The following is a 19,533-nucleotide window of genomic DNA, read 5'->3' as shown; positions in this document are numbered from 1 at the left end:
GCATGAAAGTGAAAAGTGAAAGCGAAGTCGCTCAGTCGTGTCCGACTCTTAGCGACCCCATGGACTGCAGCCTACCAGGCTCCTCCATCCATGGGATTTTCCAGGCAAGAGTACTAGAGTGGGGTGCCATTGCCTTCTCCACCATAACTCACTACTTTTTAACAAAAAGGTAAAGAGAGGAAAACCCAGTGTTCACTCCATTGCTAACAAATGTTTACTTTACATCTGTCTTTGAAAAAGGAGTCATTCTCGTAAGAAGAACATTGAATTAATGAACAGAATAGAGTTGGAAATTGTGTGTAGTATACATCTCTACAGCCCATCTTCTTTGGCAATCTATATATTCTAGGCTAATTGAAATCAAACATTTAGAAACTCATTCACCAAAATTTTCTGTGTGACCACATGTGCACAGTATCATTGGGCCTTGACTTAAAACATCTTTTCCTTTCTCAAAGAGCTGATAATCTAATTAAGAAAGCAGACAGGTATATAAAAAAGTGTAATTACTGTAAGATATGTAATGAATACAGTATGTAATGAAATGCTGAGATACAGTATTTAGAGTGCCTCAGTGCAGGAAAAAATGGAATGATCATGCATTGCTCCATAAAAGGCGGACCATTAAAAAACTTCTTTAATTTTTTAAATTTTAAAATAATTTCAAGCTTTAAAAAAGCCACAAGAAATAGTACAAACAATTCCTGTATATCTTTCACCCAGTTTCCCACAAGTGTTAACCATTTTGCCACATTTACTTTGCCATTTCTCTCTTCATATTAATATACATATTTTCCTGAACTGCTTATGAGTAAATTACAGACATGATGCCCCTTAATGCTTCAAATGTATATGTCCTTTTTTAAAAATGGAAGAAATTTAAAAAATAAATAATATTCTTACTTAAGCACAGTATAATTATCAAAATCAGGAAATGAACCTTGCCATAATACTATTATGTAATCTTATTCAAATTACATTTTGCCAGTTTTTCTAATAATGTTCTTTGTAGCCAGAGGGAAAAAAACATTCTCTTCTTCTGATCTAGGATCCAATCCAGAATCATGCATTACTTTTAGTTATCATGTGTCTCTAGGCTATTCTATCTGGAACAGTTCCTCAGTTTTTCTTTGTCTTTCATGACCTTGACATTTTTAGAGTGTGGGAGAGTTATTTTGTAGCGTGTTCCTCAAATTTAGACTTTTCTGATGTTTCCTGATAGTTTGGTTCAGGTTATGCATCTCTGACAGTAATACCTCATATATGACTTCGTGTCCTTCTTAGTACATCCTTAGGAATTTCATGAGGTCATTGCTGGTGCTTTTAACTTTGATCACTTGGTTAAGGTAATATCTGCCAGATTTCTCCACTATAAAATCACTATTGTGATTAATAAGAATCTTGTGGGGAGATATGTTGAGACTATATAAATATATTATTTTTCTTGAGGTTTTCATCTTCTAGTCTTAGTATCCGTTGATGATTTTTACTCCAGTTATTACTATGAACCAATTATCGTACTGTGCTGTGTCACTCAGTCATGTCCGATTCTTTGCAACCCCCTGGACTATAGCCCGCCAGGCTGCTCTGTCCATGGGGATTCTCCAGGCAAGAACACTAGAGTGGGCTGCCATGCCCTCCTCCAGGGGATCTTCCTAACCCAGGGATTGAACCCAGGTCTCCCACATTGGAAGTGGATTCTTTACCATCTGGGCCACCAGGGAAGCCCGAACCAATTATTACTATTGAGCCAATTACTACTATGATAGTTGCCAAGTCTTGACTTTCTAATTCTTTCTCTTCATTGATCAGTTGTCATTCTGCTGTAATGAAGAATTTTATTTAATCATTACTTTATACTATTAATACTCATGGATTTTAATTTTTTATGGATTGTTTTATTAAATAGATTATATTATCTGTTACTATCCTAATTTATTTTGATGCTTAAATTGTCCCAGGTTTGACTAATGGGAACCTTTTCATATTGACTCTAAGATCCTTTGATATATGTTCTCATCACTATTTGAATATTTGCTTACCAAAGAAAGTTGTGAAAGAAAAATAATTTCCCATGAAAGCAAAAAGATGAGAGAAAACTTACTCTGTGCAGAGAAAACATACAAGAGCAGGAAAATATGAAATAGTGCTGCTGCTGCTGCTGCGTCGCTTCAGTCGTGTCCGACTCTGTGCAACCCCGTAGACGGCAGCCCACCAGGCTCCCCCGTCCCTGGGATTCTCCAGGCAAGAACACTGGAGTGGGTTGCCATTTCCTTCTCCAATGCATGAAAGTGAAAAGGGACAGTGAAGTTGCTCAGTTGTGTCCGACCCTCAGCGACCCCATGGACTGCAGCCCTCCAGGCTCCTCCATCCATGGGATTTTCCAGGCAAGAGTACTGGAGTGGGGTGCCACTGCCTTCTCCATGAAATAGTGCAGTGTATTCCAATATCTACAATATTATTAATTTTCTGAATGATGGAGTAACGTGTGATGACTGAAAAGGAAGCAAGAAAGGTTTTGTATACTATTCTAATGGATTTGAATTTTATCCTGGCGATGATAGTGAACCATTGATAAAAATTTTAGAGTAAACATTTTGTGACAACAATGCCTTGTTTTGTATTTTGAGGGCCATAAATTCCAGGGGTACTTTATTTTAATATTTCTTATACAAATTAACACAGTCCTTTCCCTCATGATTTTTAGGTTTTATCAGAAATATTGGGTTGGCTAAAAAGTTCCATCGGGTTTTCATAACAGCAGTCAGAAAAGACAAACTTTTTGGCCAACCCAATATTCTGAGGCTCATTATCTTGAATAAACAGGTAGAAAAAGAGTATTAAACTGAAAGCAATATAAGAAATTTATTTTCAGATATACAGAGTTCCCTGTAGACCTGAGCCTGCAAACACTATCATTGCCAGTGTTTCCCTAGAGGTTTGGACCTGATTCCTCTTAATTTGAGATTTATATAAAAGACTAAATGCTTTTTGTATATCTGAGCCACACATTCTTTTGAATTACCAAATGCCCTAGTTATTTAACCTGAATAAATTACTATCATCTTTGCTTTTTAAGCTTCCTAGGAAAGTTATTCATTATCTTAGGTGGTTTGTGTTCAGAAAGAACCAGGAAATAGAAATACAAGAAACTGAAGCTGCAGATACCATGGGAAACAGAGGCAGTAATATTAATAGGGCAGACCAGGTCTCTCCCTTGAGATTTTCTGTATCTAAAGAATGAATAATGATTTACACTTTGGGTAGTTTGGGAACTCTTTTACTGATTGTTCTGAAGAATAAAGCTTCCTCTTGAGGTTCTGAATTTAATCAAGAAGAACTTGCATGAACATCTTGTTTCTATTATTTTCTGTTCTGTCACCTGAAAGCATCTTCTCTTCATTTACTTCTAATTTAAAAAATGGATTTTCAAGGCAAGGTGAAACATTGTATATTAAGAATTGGCAGATTAAAAAGGATGCATTTGAAATGGGAAAAAGTCATTCCACTGGTATAAACAGTTTCATTTAATATGGCTATGCCATAAGAAAAATGTTACTGCTATTTAACAGAGACCTTAGTTTACTCAATAGAAAGGAATCCGTTTGTACTTTTTTGTCCCTTTAAAGGCCGTGTACAACATAGACATTGCCGTTAGTATTTAAACGTGTCTTTGATGATGGCAATTCTGAGTGAACACCATATATTGTCTTTTTAGTTATTATAAATGCTGCATGCAAGATAGAAAAATCTCAGTAATATTTTAAGTACTTTATCTGCAGATTCTGAACTCACATATGCTGCTGCTGCTGCTAAGTCGCTTCAGTCGTGTCCGACTCTGTGCGACCCCATAGACGGCAGCCCACCAGGCTCCTCTGTCCCTGGGATTCTCCAGGCAAGAACACTGGAGTGGGTTGCCATTGCCTTCTCCAATTCTGAACCTATACATGAGAAAAATATAAATGAGACAAGTTAAATTTTATTAATGGAAGCCTAAACTTACTAGAGAAACCTCTAGATCATCAATCTGTGCTAATTTAGAATTGCTTTAATCCCACAAATCTACTTCAGAAAATTAAACCCCTCATATAAGAATGCCATCAATGTAGGTGTTATAAAAATTCAGCTTGTTACTCTTTGCTTAGTTTGGACATCTACGAGTAGGGAAGATGTCTAGACTTCCTTTTCCCACCACCACCCCTACTCCCATATAAGGATCCCATATCCTAAACTACCTCATAGTTTATTTTTTGTCAGAGTAGCTAGTCTGCCTACATCATTACCATACATCACCATAAAATTTTACTATTATAAGTTTAAATAAATATTTCTTTGAATAAACTTAAATAAATATTTCTTTGGTATAATCTTCTCAGGACACATTTTCACATTTGTTAGTTTTGTTTCATTTTAGTTTACATAAATTGAATGGAGCTAAGTACCTTTACATTTTCTTTGTGACTATTAGTATTCGTTTGTAAGGTAGCCATCAGAATATATTTATGGCTGTGAAATAGCTTTTGTTTTATAGGAAAAGTTCTATCCAAATTTTGGATATCTTCTCTGTCCAAAACCCAGACTTTCTTTTGTTATAGCCTTCTTACTTTTTAACAATTGTTCTTTCCTTCATTTCCTACTTCTAGGTAAATGGATTTTGTGGACCACTCAATGAAAACTGCCTGCTAGGCTGTATTAACTCATCTGGTGTAAGAGACAGAGACAAAAGTGCATACTGTTTCTCCCAATTTTTTTGTCTTCTATCAGATTTCTACTTGAGCTCAAAATCAAGAAGAGGGATAAGGTTTGGCGTAGAATAGTTCTTGATCCTTTTTCCTGTCTGACTGAGTTCTGCAATAGTCCTGGACAGGTAGAAGTGCTTTGTGGTTGTAACTTGCGAAATAAGAAAAGTCAGAGATAATTATTCTTAAATTTTGTGAAGCTTTCAGTTTAAAGCTTCTTCTAAATCACTGGTATCATCATCAGAAAATAGTTGAAATTATGTTTTTTAATGGAAACCAAAAAAAAAAAAAAGAAACAAGTATTTACTTACCAACTTTATTTTGGAAATGTATGCCTCCTAATAAATGAGCTTCCCCATGCCAGCCCATGAGAGGCCTTCATATGAGCCCCTGAGCTAACTGGTGATGCTGTGCTTCCTTCAGCCTGTACCTGCCACTGCCAGTTCCTCTGCGCATGTGTCCCTGGGGCTGACCCTCAAGCATGGTTTGTCCACTTTCGATCTGAAAATGAGAATACTGAATCACCTAGATCGATAGTTTTCAAACTTATTTTAGCTACAGTTTTTTTGCTAAATGGAATCTTACATAACACATAGACTCCCTGCGTGTGATAAGGGATACAACAAAACTAAGAATGTTAATGTTATTTAGTAATTCCGTTTACGTAAAAAGAGCAGCTATTTAGAGAAATTCAAATCAAAACTACAGTGTCTCACCTCACACCAGTCAGAATGGCCATAATTAAAAAGTCTACAAATAACGCTGGAGGGGGTGAAAAAGGAACCCCCCTACACTGTTCATAGGATTGTAAATGGTGCAGCCACTGTGGAGAACAGTATGGAGGTTACTTTAAAAACTAAAAATAAAAGTTACCATATGATCCTACATTCCCACAGCTGTGCATATAGCTGGACAAAACTCTTAATTCAAAAAGATACATGCATCCCAATGTTCATTGCAGCATTATTTACAATAGCCAAGACATGAAAGCAATCTAAATGTCCATCTACATAGAAATGGATAAAGATGGGGGTGTGTGTGTGTGTGTGTGTGTGTGCGTGTGTGTGTGTATTACAATCAAATACTACTCAGCTATAAAAAAGAATGAAATCCCATTTGCAGCAACATGGATTGACCTAAAGATGATTATACTAAGTGAAGTAATCCAGAAAAAACAAATATCATATGATATCATTTATTTCTGGAATCTAATACAAATGAACTTTGTATAAATATTAATACAAATGAACTTATTTACAAAACAGAAATAGATTCACAGTCATGCTATGCTATGCTAATGCTAAGTCGCTTCAGTCGTGTCTGACTCTGTGCGACCCCATAGACGGCAGCCCACCAGGCTCCCCTGTCCCTGGGATTCTCCAGGCAAGAACACTGGAGTGGGTTGCCATTTCCTTCTCCAATGCATGAAAGTGAAAAGTGAAGTGAAGTCGCTCAGTCGTGTCCAGCTCTTAGCGACCCTATGGATTGCAGCCTAACGGGCTCCTCCGTCCATGGGATTTTCCAAGCAAGAGTACTGGAGTAGGGTGCCATTGCCTTTTCCGTCACAGTCATAGAAAACAAATTTATGGTTACTAAAAGGAATAGTTGAGGCGGAACTAAATTGGAAGTTTGGGACTAACGTATACACACACTATATATAAAATAGGTAGTTTTTACAAGGATCTGCTGTATAACACAGGGAGCTATCCTCAATATCTTGTAATAACCTATAATGGGAAAGAATCTTAAAAAGAACATATATATATACATATACACACACACACACATGCACACACACACACGTATATATATTCTTTGCTGTATACTTGAAACTAGCAAAACATTGTAAATTAACCACACTTCAATTTTTAAAAGCACAACTATTACTTACTTCATTAATTTTTTTTTTTGTATGTAGACAGTATGCCACAAATACTACTTTTCTCATATTTATACAACCAAGTTAGCCCTTCTTTACTGGTGAAGTAGCTGATTATTTCCACTGTGTGATCTTGGGTGGGTCTTGAGTGGGAAGAAGCCTCTTGGCATATAGAAGTTGCTCAGTAAACACTTGCTGAGAACACATGCACACACTTGCTGATGTGCCAGAGAATTAAAGTCTCCTTTGAGACTTTTTTTTCAGTTATTTTATCAAGAAGTCTGCTCTGATGACACGCAAACAGTTTAGTGAGGGGCGAGTGTTAACTCATTAGCATCAAAGTTTGGATTATGTATCTAGTGACACAATCACTTTGTGAAAGAGAATTGACAAATACAGAAGGTCTTAGAGAAGCACAGGGCAGAAAAGGAAGCAACACTTTGTTTCTCCCTTCCCAACTTTAGACTTTGTTTGAGGATGTGTTATTCATTCATTAAAAGTGTTAGATGCTCAGTCATGTCCAACTCTTTGCAGCCCCAAGGACTGTAGCCCACCAGGCTCCTCTGTCCATGGAATTATCTAAGCAAGAATACTGGAGTGGGTAACCATTCCCTTCTCCAAGGGATCTTCCCAACCCAGGGATCGAACCTGGGTCTTGTGCACTGCAGGAAGATTCTTTACTGAGCCACTAAGGAAGCCCCATTCATTCATACCTCAAGTATTTATTCAGTATCTACTATAAGGAAAGCATAACTCTAAAAGTGGCAAAAGATGCACAGATTAATGAGATACAGGTTCTGCCTTCAGGGAGTTTATTATAGGCTAACATAGGCAGGGCAAATACTTCAATGTCTATACCATAAGGTGGAAAATGGTACATGCCATAAGAAAAATAAAAGCAAGTACAAAATTATTATAAAGACAGGAAATATTTTTCCAGGTTGATGGAAATTGGTATGCAGTTTTTAATTAAAAAAAAAATACCAACCTCTAGAGGACAATCAGGTGGTTTAATATCCTCCTGCCTTTATTTTTTATTTACTTACATACCTTTCCTTTCTGTTGAACTGAAACGTTCTTCATTGCAGGTTGTATCTTAGTCTGTGTAGACTGAGTACATAACTGTGCCTAGCTCATAAAATACACTTAGTTAATATTTGTTGAATGAATGTGTGTATCACTGATAATCAAACTTGGTTTCTAATAAGAAAAATTCCATTACAAAGCACATTCAACGAATAGCCTCTGTACAGTTAAAAAGTGTAATTTTCCCCTCAGAAACCAAACTTTAAAAAAAAAAAAAGCTTTTATAAGATTATACATAATTTTCACCATAAAGAGAGTAAAGAATATCTTAGAAAAGACCAGATCTGAGATCTGTAAATCTGAATAAAATGCAGAAGCATCTATCATGCTTTTCAATTATACTGGTTGTGACAATATGTATTGATGATATTTAATGACAAAAAAAGGACTTCAGTGAAAGTTGTGAATAAATTTACAGTTCAATTACAGGTAAATGATGAATCACACAAAATCCTTCTCTAAGTGTTCACCTTGAAGTAGAAATTTTTTTCATATTTAGCACTAAATAATCTCTAAGGTCCTTAAGGTTTAAAAATTTTGTAATTTCATGATTGCCCATGGATGAGAAATAAGTATAAATATATTGTATGTCTTTTCTTTGACTACTTATGACAATGTCATTTGTCTTAGAATGAAAAGTATGGGACAGTACCTGTAAGTTCAGTGAATATGTCTGAAGTAGCCTCTGGAGGTGGGATGGGAGGACTAAATTAAATAAATTACAGTGACCAGGAACTTACAGACTTCTGAGGGAGATATACAGTCATTGTTGTTCAGTCACTCAGTCGTTTCCAACTCTTTGTGACCCCATGAACTGCAGCATGCCAGCCTTCCCTCTCCTTCACTATGTCCCAGAATTTGCTCAAACTCATGTTCGTTAAGTCTGTGATGCCATCCAGCTGTCTCATCCTCTGTTGCCCCCTTAAGAAATAGGAGCTTATTTGTCTTAACATATCAAAAGCCTGGAGGCAGGCAGTCCAGGGTTTGTACAGTAGCTCAACACTGTCATCAGGGATTCCGGATCTTTTCCTTTACTTGTTTCCCATACTTACTCTATGGGTTTCTAGTCTCTTAGTTGAAAATGACTATAGCACCTCCTAGTAGCTAGTCATGTTCTCCTCTTAAAGTTTTACCTCTTTATCTTTTTATTTGTAGTAGGAAGCCTGCCCCCAGGGACTACTTCCTACATCTTGCTGGCCAGAACTTAGGTGGCCATAAACATATTATATGGCCAGTCTTAGGTGAAAGGCAGCTGCAGAAGAAGTGAATTGTGGATATTAGTTAGGATAGCCAAGCAGCAGTGTTTGCAGTTACTCCTTTTATATTAACCCTTTGAGCTGTAGGCTTTTAAGATTTCAAAGAAAAGGCCAGGTATACTTATGCATGAAGATATTGTACTCTAAGAAGTCCCTTTCTGTCATTAAATGATACATTTATTAATTCAAAAACTGTTGTCTAGTATGTACCAGATACTGTTCCAGGTATTGAGGATAACAACACTGACTAAAAAAGACAAAGTTGCTGCTGTCATGAAGCTGTCATTAGAAGGTTATATAAGTATATAGATGTGAATATCCATACATGTATGTATATGTTTTTTTTTTTTCACAAAGAAAAATAAAATAGGTAAAGAGAATAAAAAGTGATAGTAGGTAATATTCTTTATAGGATGTCTAGCAAAGGCCTCTGATGAAGTGATATTTTAGCAAAGACCTGAAAGAAATGAGGGATGAATGGAACCATAATATCTGGGGAAGAATGTCCAAGTAGAGGAAACGGCAAGTATACAGACCCTGAAGAGAAACATATTTGTCTTTCTCAGGCGAGGAACCAGTATGCCTAGAGCACATTGAACAATGGTGAAATGATAGGAGAATAGTGTATTATATGTTGGGCTTTGTAGACCATTGCAAAGACTTTACTCTGAGTGAATTGCAAAGTCATCGGAGGGTTGTGAGCAGAGACGAATACAATTCACCTTACAGTTTAAAAGGACTATTGTAACTGCTGTGTGGAGAATAAATTATAATGGGACAAGGATAGAAACAGGGCGACCAGTTAGGACTCTATTCAGTTTCCCAGGAAATAAATGATGGTTCCAACTATTGTAGTAATTATAGAGATGTTGAGTAATGATGGGATTTAGAGACATTTTAATGGTAGTTTAGATATGGTTCTGATAATAATAGAAAGATCAATGATGTCACGAAGGTTTTGGATTAATAACTTAATGAACGGAGTTTCTATTTACTGAGATGGGAATTGCAAGAGAATAAGACATCGTATAGGTAGGTTAGGAGGATGGGGAATCAAAAGTTTGATTTTGAACATGCAAGGTTTGAGTTGCCTGTCGCACAGTCAGGTGCATGTTTGATGACGTATACATTTGTAGAGATACTCTTACCCTCCAACTGTTTGGGTGGCACATAGACCTAGAGGTGAAGGTGGAGGTTGGGGTTGAAGATATGAAATTAGAAGTTTTGGCATATGGGTAATGTTGATGCCATGATGCTAGATAGAGCTACATTGGGAGTACATAACTAATATTTTTCTATGACTTTTTTTTAGAAGAAAGAGAATTTCCTATGAAATTCTAAATAAATTTAAGCTTGTATATTTCTTTTCACTAACTGGCTCATTGAGTATTAAAAGTTCAGTATACTAACTAAGGACATGGACTCTAAAGCATGGCTACCTAGGTTTGAATCCTAGCTCTTTGTTTTCTGTCTTTGTGATTTAGGCCAAGATATGTAAACCTCATTTTCCTCATCTGTAAATAAGGATAATAATGATACCTCCCTTTAGGTTGTTGTGAAACTTAATTAGATTAGTGCCATGACACGTAGTAAGCACTGAGAAAGAATTAGCCAGTATCATCATTAAACTTCACTAGCTTTTGCTACATGATATAAAATTACTAACAATTTAATGTTCTGCCAAAGCAGGCTATATTTGGGGAGCAGTAGAAAAATTTTCCCCCTGTAATCTTCATTTCTGGACATATGAAATGAAGACTGAGAATTACTGTTGTTTATAAGCCATTCCCACTTTTTAATCAGGTTTCAGCATCACATTCTTAGTTACTTGTCTTCCTGTTTAGGTCACAGTGCTGTCGATATCACCAAGGTGGCTAGAAGACACCGCATGTCTCCTTTTCCTCTAACATCTATGGACAAAGCCTTTATCACAGTCCTGGAGATGACTCCGGTGCTTGGGACAGAAATCATCAACTACCGAGGTACTGTTATATTTGCCCATTGCCTTTTATTTTCATTCTTTTCCAAACAAGATTACTCTAACACTAATACACAGTTTTCCTGAAAAAGAAATGTTATTAACCATTTATCACAGTTATTACCATCTTTCTTTTCACTTCTTATTTCTATTCAACTCTAAGATCAATCTAACAGTATACAGAATAAAATACTCATAAATCTTCCTTTACATTAAAAAAAAGGAAAAATTCAACTGTGTTTCTCCTATTCATCAAAATATCAATATTCTCAAGAGAGGGCTGTCAGCACTGAGTGAGGAGAATAGTTGACTGCGGTCTGCCTTATGTCCTTTCTGATAGAAGTGAGAGATAACTAATGTGTCTGGTAATGATTTTCATTTGTGAAAACCATGTTTCTAAATGTAAATACTACATTAATTATCTGTGGATCACTGAGCAGCCAGTCTGATCTCAGTTTTTCTGCTTCATCTATCCTCTCATTTTCTGCTCTTAGTTTAGTAGCACATTGAGACCAGCTTGTGGAAAGATAATGGAAAGGTAGTATTCCCCAGTGTTTCCAGTTTTTAACCAGCTACTTCCCTTTCTAAAAATCCAGTTCAGGTGCAGTCTGAATAAGATGTAGTTTCTAAATTGTTTTTGTGGTACAAATAAAAACAATGCAGAAGTATTGATTTTACAAATAAATGACTTTATTCATAGATTGTAAAATAGTCAAATTTCAGTGATATTAGAGAACATCTATACAAGCACTCTAATTTTTCTACAAGAAAACTCAAAACAGCAGAAAAGGAATGGAATTAAGACTCAAGACTTAACATTCTTGGGAATTCCCTGGCAGTTCAGTGGCTAGTGCTCAGCACTTTCACTCAGGTGACGCAGGCTCAGTCCCTGCCAGGGAGCTAAGGTCTTGTAAGTTGTGTGGCGCAGCCAAAAGAGAAAAAAGAAAAAAAACTCAATGTTCTTCTCTTTCTACATGATAATGCTCTTCTGCCAATATTAAAGTATAGAAAATAATAGTAGATAAAATTATGTTAAAAGGCCTAAAGCCAGTGAAATATTAAATGCCAAATGCTAGCTCTTTGGTCTCTGGCCCTGCTTAGGCAAAAATTGCTTTAATTTACACCTGCCCTACTTCTTTGACTTACATCCTTTTAGACATGTATGTCATTAGGTTTAAACCTATTCTTTTGTTCTGTTTTATTCCTCATTAAAGGAAATAAAGATAGTAAAACTAAAGTGGGGAATTAGAAATTAACTGTGTGATTTCAGAAATCAATTTTAATGAAATGGTTTCTTTCTGTTATTATATGCAGATACTTAGATATTTTTATGTCAGTCAGTACTAAGACATCTTCAGAAAATATGAATGTAAAATTAAGTTGGAAAAAATTTAACAGTGCTTTACACTATATAAAAATAAGTTAACCATACCTGGCCTCTTGTAATATCAGGGTAGTTTCTCTTATCAGTCCTTAAAAGAATCTCACTGTGATGCCAGGTCACATTTAGACAGAAATTCCAGGACTTTTAAGGAAAAAAACAGAACTGGAAATGGCCGTTTCTATTTCTCCTCTAGGGAAAAAAAAATACTGTCAGATGGATTCTCTTTTCCTGTCATATGTTTGTTTCTCCTTCATTTGTTCATCAAATCAGTTGTCACTTATAAGTAAGCAAACCTCTTCATGCATGGTTAACTCTTGTCAAGTGTTTCCACCCATGATGATGAGAAATAATAGTTAGGTTTGCATTCAGCCTTTGAGCTGGATCACACTTGGTTTTTAATGCAAAAGAGCGTTATAATTAATCCTCCTAGGCACTTTAGTTAGGTGTTTAGAAAACAGTACCATATATAGAAATATAATTTATTCAGCAAGTATCTATTAAAAATCTGCTAAATACCAGGCCCTGTGTTAAGTCCAGGTATGCAAAGATGAATAAGATGAAACCCCACCCTATAGCTCTCACTGTGTAGTGCAGGAGACAGACAGATACGCAACGTGGCACTTGTTTCCTGTACTGGCTGTTTCGTAAGCTTGCCTTCCTTTGTCAATTCCTTGAATATGAACTTTCTTTTCAGCTTGACTCTGGCCCTTTTCAAATCTTACACAGTATTTCAGATAACCTAACATATACCAGTTGTTTCAAGTACCACCTATTAAGTGATTGCTAAATCTATATCTTTCCTCAGACCTTGCCTGAGCTCCAAACTCATACAACAGATGGATACCTGCTGCTACTAAATTTAACATCACTGTTACTAAACTTATTTTCTTTACCACTACAATACTCATTTCCTCTACGTCCTCTTGAATCTATCCTTTATTTGCCATTCCCACTTCTCTCATTTTAATTTAGGTCTATATTATTAGCTTCCCGGATTATTCTAACAACCTTCGCTTCCCCAATTAGCATCTTCCCATCCATTTTCCAATTTGATTCCAAAGTAATCTGTTCAAATGGCGAGTTTAATATTAACATTCCTGCATATAGCTCTTCAGTAGTATTCCGCACAACTCCAGATAAAATTGAGAACTCCTTGATATGTCATATAAGGCCCTTTATAATCTAGTTTCTTCCTACTTTTTCAGTTCCTTCTCATCAGAACTTGCCATGCTGTTCCTTACCTCTTATGCTCTTATCTCTAAGCCATTGTCTCTACTGCCTTTTGCTTATGACAGTTTTATCCTATTTCTCTGCTCGGTCACTATGTACTCTTTTTTTTTTGGTCTGACTTAATTGAGGCATAATTAGTAAGTTAAAAGTGTATGTCTTTAGGGTATTCAACTGTGTTGAATATACATATACATATACGTTGTGAAATAATTACCACAATCAAGCTAATCAATACATTCATCACCTTATAGTTACCGACTGTGTATGAGTGTGTATGGTAAGAATGCTTAAGATTTACTCTTTGAGCAAATTTCAAGTATACAATACAGCATTATTAACCATGCTTTATGTGAGATCCCCAGATCTTATTCATCTTATAATTGAAAGTTTGAACCCTTTGGCCAACATCTCCCCATTTCCCCAGTACATGTTTTTTAAGAGTAAGTTTTAAGACGCTCTCCTCCATGAAGGCATTCCTGGTGTCCATTCCTCCCTTTCACCAGCTGAGTTAAGTTTTCTTCCTCCACGTCCCCACAGCACTTTGTTCATGTGTTTTATAATAGAAATGACTGGCATATTTGATCATTCTCTGTTATAAATGCTCTAATAAACAACATGCATATAAAAAGTTGAGTGATCTAAATGTGAATCACTATAAATTGAATTGTGAGTCAGATATGGCCTGTAATTCTCTTACTGAAGATAAGAGATTTCTCCCCAGAAAAAGATTAGAAACTCATTCTCACTGTAGCTGTTATCTTTTCCAGGGATGTTTGCATTTTAATGAACAAACCTTCTTGGTTCATTCTGATTTCAGCTGAATGCACCTCTAACTATCCAATTTCATCTATCAATCACTAAATAGGAAAAGTATGTGGATGGGGATTCCAAATATTTTGCCTCTGCAAATACACTGACACCTACAATTATAGAAGCCTATTGAGAGATGTGCACATTTCCTAAGAGAGATCCAGAATCCATGAATCTTTGAGGCCATTTGCCACTGTGAGATCTCTAAAATTACTTATTATATCTCTGTGAAGGTTCAGCAAGAATCCAAGAAAACTAAGAATAAATCATGTATACAGAAGTGCTTGGAAGTGATGCTCTCAAGGTCATATACATAGGGTAAATCTGTGTTACAGATTTAACACAGGAATGTTAACAGTATAATATATGAAATACTTATAATTTTACAAAAAGAAAGTGATTTGGAGATCAAGTAGTCTTTCTTACTTTAAAGGCAAAGAAATTTAGGACCAAAGAGGTTAATAATGTTCTTAGAAAATCTGTTATGATTAAAAACAGCTAGAACCTAAGATTCTTTACTCCTAGTCCACTGTTCATTCCATTACAGTAGTTTATTTCAGTTCAGTTCACTCAGTCGTGTCCAATTCTTTGCAACCGCATGGACTGCAGCTTGCCAAGCCTCCCTGTCCATCACCAGCTCCCAGAGTTTACTCAAACTCATGTCCATTGAGTCAGTGATGCCATCCAACCGTCTCATCCTCTGTCGTCCCCTTCTCCTCCCGCCCTCAATCTTTCCCAGTATCAGAGTCTTTTCAAATGAGTCAGTTTGTCACATCAGGTGGCCAAAGTATTGGAGTTTCAGCTTCAACATCAGTCCTTCCAGTGAATATTCAAGACTGATTTCCTTTAGGATGGACTGGTTGGAACTCCTTGCAGTCCAATGGACTCTCAAGAGTCTTCTCCAACACCACAGTTCAAAAGCATCAATTCTTTGGTGCTCAGCTTTCTTTATAGTCCAACTCTCACATCCATATATGACTACTGGAAAAACCATAGCCTTGAGTAGACAGACCTTTGTTGGCAAAGTTATGTCTCTGCTTTTTAATATGCTGTCTAGGTTGGTCATAACTTTTCTTCCAAAGAGTTAAGCGTCTTGTAATTTTTAATTACAGCAGAGTATGTCTCAAATCAGTATGAAAATTATCCTTCTAAAATAAGAACCTAGAAGTGCATGTATATGCAAAGTTTACTGTTTATTTTAATGTGTTTTGACTACAGGTGAATTTTCTTCTGTCTCTGAGCTGTCCTTTATTATATCTACTATTTTCAACTCCTGTCTGCAAGCAAGACCTTTAAGGAGCAAGTGCTCTACTAATTAAACATACTTTCCTTTGGTTTCTTGGAAGAGAAATACCAGTGGAGATAATATTTGTCACACTACCACTTATGATTCATCTTTGCTTATAAAATACATGATGTGAATACATTATAAATTCATACTTAGTGCAGTACTAGCTGCTGTAAAGCAGATTAAAATATTCTAGAATTCCCTGTTATCCCTAATGTCTTTCAGTTAACAGTGAAAAAACTAAGGTTTGAATAGAAAGGCTTCTGCTTTCTTAGGAGCATTATTTTACAAGCTCTAGGGTTTTTTTTTTTAAGACTTTATAACCAAAGACTTTGGCATTTCTGACCTGAGTTCTTTGTATTTCCACAAAAGACTTAAGCAGTTCTAGAGATGGAATCTTTAAGTTTTACTGAACTCAGTTTAAGGCAGTGAAGTATCCTTCTTAGAATACTGATCACAGCAGACATACTTCTCCCTGTTTCTGACCTAAAATGAGATACATTTATAATAGTTTTTAAAAGAGAAAAGTATGTATGTGAAAATATATAATAATATTCATAGAAGAAGGTATGAAATAGGAAGCTTAGTCTACCTGTTTATAACATAGGGATGATTTAGCCAGCGTTATAGGTCTGATTTTTTTCTAAGTGAGTTAATTTTACTCAATTGTGTAACTATAAAAATAACTCCCCCACACAAGGGGTCTTCGTGAGTGCCTAACCAGTCATATTATTAATATCTAGTCTACTGCTGCCTGCTGCTTTTCTGAAACCACACGCCCAACGTTTATCAACAATAGTACTTCGGCTCCACCTATGGGCAAAGAGAAGAGATGGTTTAAGATCCATGACAGTATTTAAATGTAAGCAAGAGAGACACCTCCAAGTAATAAAGTATTTTGCAGCACTGCTACATACTCTGTAAGTTCCCAAATCAATCATCTGGTGAGACGTTGAATGAAATCTAATATTGACTGCTTGAAAGAGCTAGTCACTGCCTTATCCGTGAATCCTACTGATAGATATTGATATACTTGCTGGTGTGTATTTACATTTATCCTTCAGTTCTGTTATATTTGCTACTAACTGGAAGCCCTTACCATTTTCCAATCAATTGCATATTTCTCATCAAATCCTTTCCCTTGCCTTAGGCCTTTAGGGAAAAAAGAAACTTGGGCTAATACCTGTTTTTCTCTTTGAAGAGACTTAAATGCTGCTGGTAAGTTAACTTGATATCAACCCCAAAAGCAGAACTAATCTAATAGAGATCTAATTTACCTTAAAGATAGAATTCCTTATATTAAGCATGAGTACAAAATAAAAATTGGCCGATTTTCTGTTATTAGATTTATGCTGATAACCTTAAGCATGAAGCTGTTCTTTCTTTCCAGAGGAAATGTTTAATTTTTCTTTCTAAGATATTTCAAAGATCTATAAAGACCAGATGGTATATGTGTACTTCAAATATGACTTTTCTTGACTCTTCTAATATAATTATATATGTTAAAATGACAGAAATATTCTTCTTTTAAAAGTCTCTTATTCTTGCCCTTTAAAAAATAACAGCTTTATTGAAACACTATTCACATACCATATAATTCACCCACATAAATTATATAGTTCAAAGGTTTTTAGTTTATTCACAGATATGTATAGCCATCACCACGTCAGTTTTAGAACATATTATCACTTCAAAAAGAATCTCCACTGTCTTTAGCTGTCATCCTCCTCCTATCTCCCTAGTCCACCATCCAGTCTTAAGCAACCACTAAACTACTTCTATCTCTATAGGTTTACCTATTCTGAACATTCACATAATGGGATTGTATAATATGTGGTCTTTTATTACTGGTGTTTTCCACCTAGCATAATATTTTCAAAGTTTATCCATGTTGTAACATGTATCCGTATCTCATTTCTTCTTTAAAAATTATTGTAGTAAAAAACATAAAATTTATCATCTTAACATCATTAAGTTAATTAAATTAACAAATTATCATTGCAATTAAGTGGCATTAAGTACATTCACATTGTTGTGAACATATCTCCAAAATTTTCTCATACAGGATATCTGAAACTCTTTACCCATTAAACAATTCCCTTTTTCCTCCTCATCCCAGCCCCTGGTAACCACCATTTTACTTTCTATTTATAAGAATTTGACTACTTTAGATACGGTATATAAGTTGAGTCAGCAGTATTTGTCTTTTGATGGCTGGCTTATTTCACTTAGCTTAATGTCCTCAAGGTCTATCCACGTTGTGCCATGTGATAGTATTTAGATATACACACCACGTTTGTTAATCCATTCATCTGTTGATGGACATTTGGAACACTTCCAGTCTTGACTATTATGAATCGCGCTACTGTGAACGTGGATGTGCGCATACCTCTTCAAGACCCTGCTTTCAGTTGTGTGGATGTATACTGAGAAGTGAGATTGATGGATTAAATGGTACTTCTATTTTTAATTTTCTGAGGAAATTTTTTCTCTTTTCCATACTGGTTGCACTATTCTACAGTCCTACCAAGACTATGTCAGAATTCCAGTCTTTCTACATTCTCATTCTACATTCGCACTTGATTTTTTGATAGTAACCAATTAATGGGTGTGAGGTGATATCTCATTGTAGTTTTGATTTGCATTTTTCTGATAATTAGTGGTGTTGAGCATCTTTTCATATACTTATTAGCAGTTCATACATCATCTTTGGAGAAATATCTATTCAAATCCTTTGCCAGTTTTAAGCTTTTTTTACTTTTAGTTAATATGCAATGTTCTGTTAGTCTCAAGTGCACAGCACAGTGATTCTTTATACGTATACATATATATTCAGATATATGTGTGTGTGTGTTCTTCTTCAGATTCTTTTCCATTATAGCTTATTACAAGATATTGAGTAGCATTTTCTGAGCTATATAGTAACTCTTTGTTGATTACCTATTTTATATATAGTAGTTAGTGTATATATATTAATCTCAAACTCCTAATTTATCTCTCCCCCGACCGGCTATCCTCTTTGGTTATCATATATTTGTTTTCTATGTCTTTGAGTTTATTTCGGTTTTGTAAATAAGTTCATTTGTATCATTTTAGAGTAGTATTTTTATAAGTGATGTTATATGGTATATCTCTTTCTCTGAATGACATACTTCACTTAAGTGATAATCTCTAGGTCCATTCATGTTGCAAATGATGCAGATGGCATCATCTCATTCTTTTTTAAGGCTGAGTACTGTTCCACTTTATACACACACACACACACACACACACACACACACACACACACGCTATTTCTTTATCCATTTATCTGTGGATGAACATTTAGGTTGCTTCCATGTCTTGACTGTGAACATTAGGGTGCATGTCTTTTCAAATTAGTTTTATGTGGATATATGCACAGGAGTGGAATTGCAGGATTATATAACTCTTACTTTAGCTTTTTAAGGAACCTCTGTACTGTTCTCCACAGTGGCTACACCAATTTACATTTCCACCAACAGTCTAGGAGGGTTCCTTTCTCTCCACATTCTTTACAGTATTTATTATTTGTAGATTTTTAATGATGGCCATTCTGACTGGCGTGAGGTGATGCCTCATTGTAGTTTTGCTATTCACTTCTCTAATAATTAGTGATATTGAGCATCATTTCATGTGCCTGTTGGCCATTTGTATGTCTTTGAAGAAATGTGTATTTAGGTCTTCTTCCCACTTTTTAATTGAGTTGTTCAGTTTATATATATTAAAGCTGTATGAGCCGTTTGTATGTTTTGGAAACTAATCCCTTGTCAGTAGCATTGTTTGCAAACATTTTCTCCCAGTCCATAAGTTGACTTTTTGTTTTGTTTATGATTTACCTTTACTGTGTAAAAGCTTTTAAATA

At 35.6% G+C, this 19,533-nt stretch overlaps 1 protein-coding gene across 2 annotated transcripts in view; it reads left to right on the top strand.

The window, feature by feature from the left end:
* The window catches only part of GPHN (gephyrin), a 533,352-nt gene that overhangs the window by 415,950 nt on the left and 97,869 nt on the right, over window positions 1-19,533 (top strand). For both annotated transcript variants that reach the window (XM_010846738.1, XM_010846740.1), the window contains one exon: window positions 10,805-10,942. In XM_010846738.1, coding sequence (XP_010845040.1) covers window positions 10,805-10,942 — 138 coding nt within the window. The remainder of the gene's footprint in view (window positions 1-10,804; window positions 10,943-19,533) is intronic.

The sequence above is a fragment of the Bison bison genome, unplaced genomic scaffold, assembly GCF_000754665.1.
Source record: "Bison bison bison isolate TAMUID 2011002044 unplaced genomic scaffold, Bison_UMD1.0 scf7180017864239, whole genome shotgun sequence".
Taxonomy (NCBI): domain Eukaryota; kingdom Metazoa; phylum Chordata; class Mammalia; order Artiodactyla; family Bovidae; genus Bison; species Bison bison.
The sequence above is the reverse complement of the archived record's forward strand: the minus strand, read 5'-3'. Positions and strand labels throughout refer to the sequence as shown.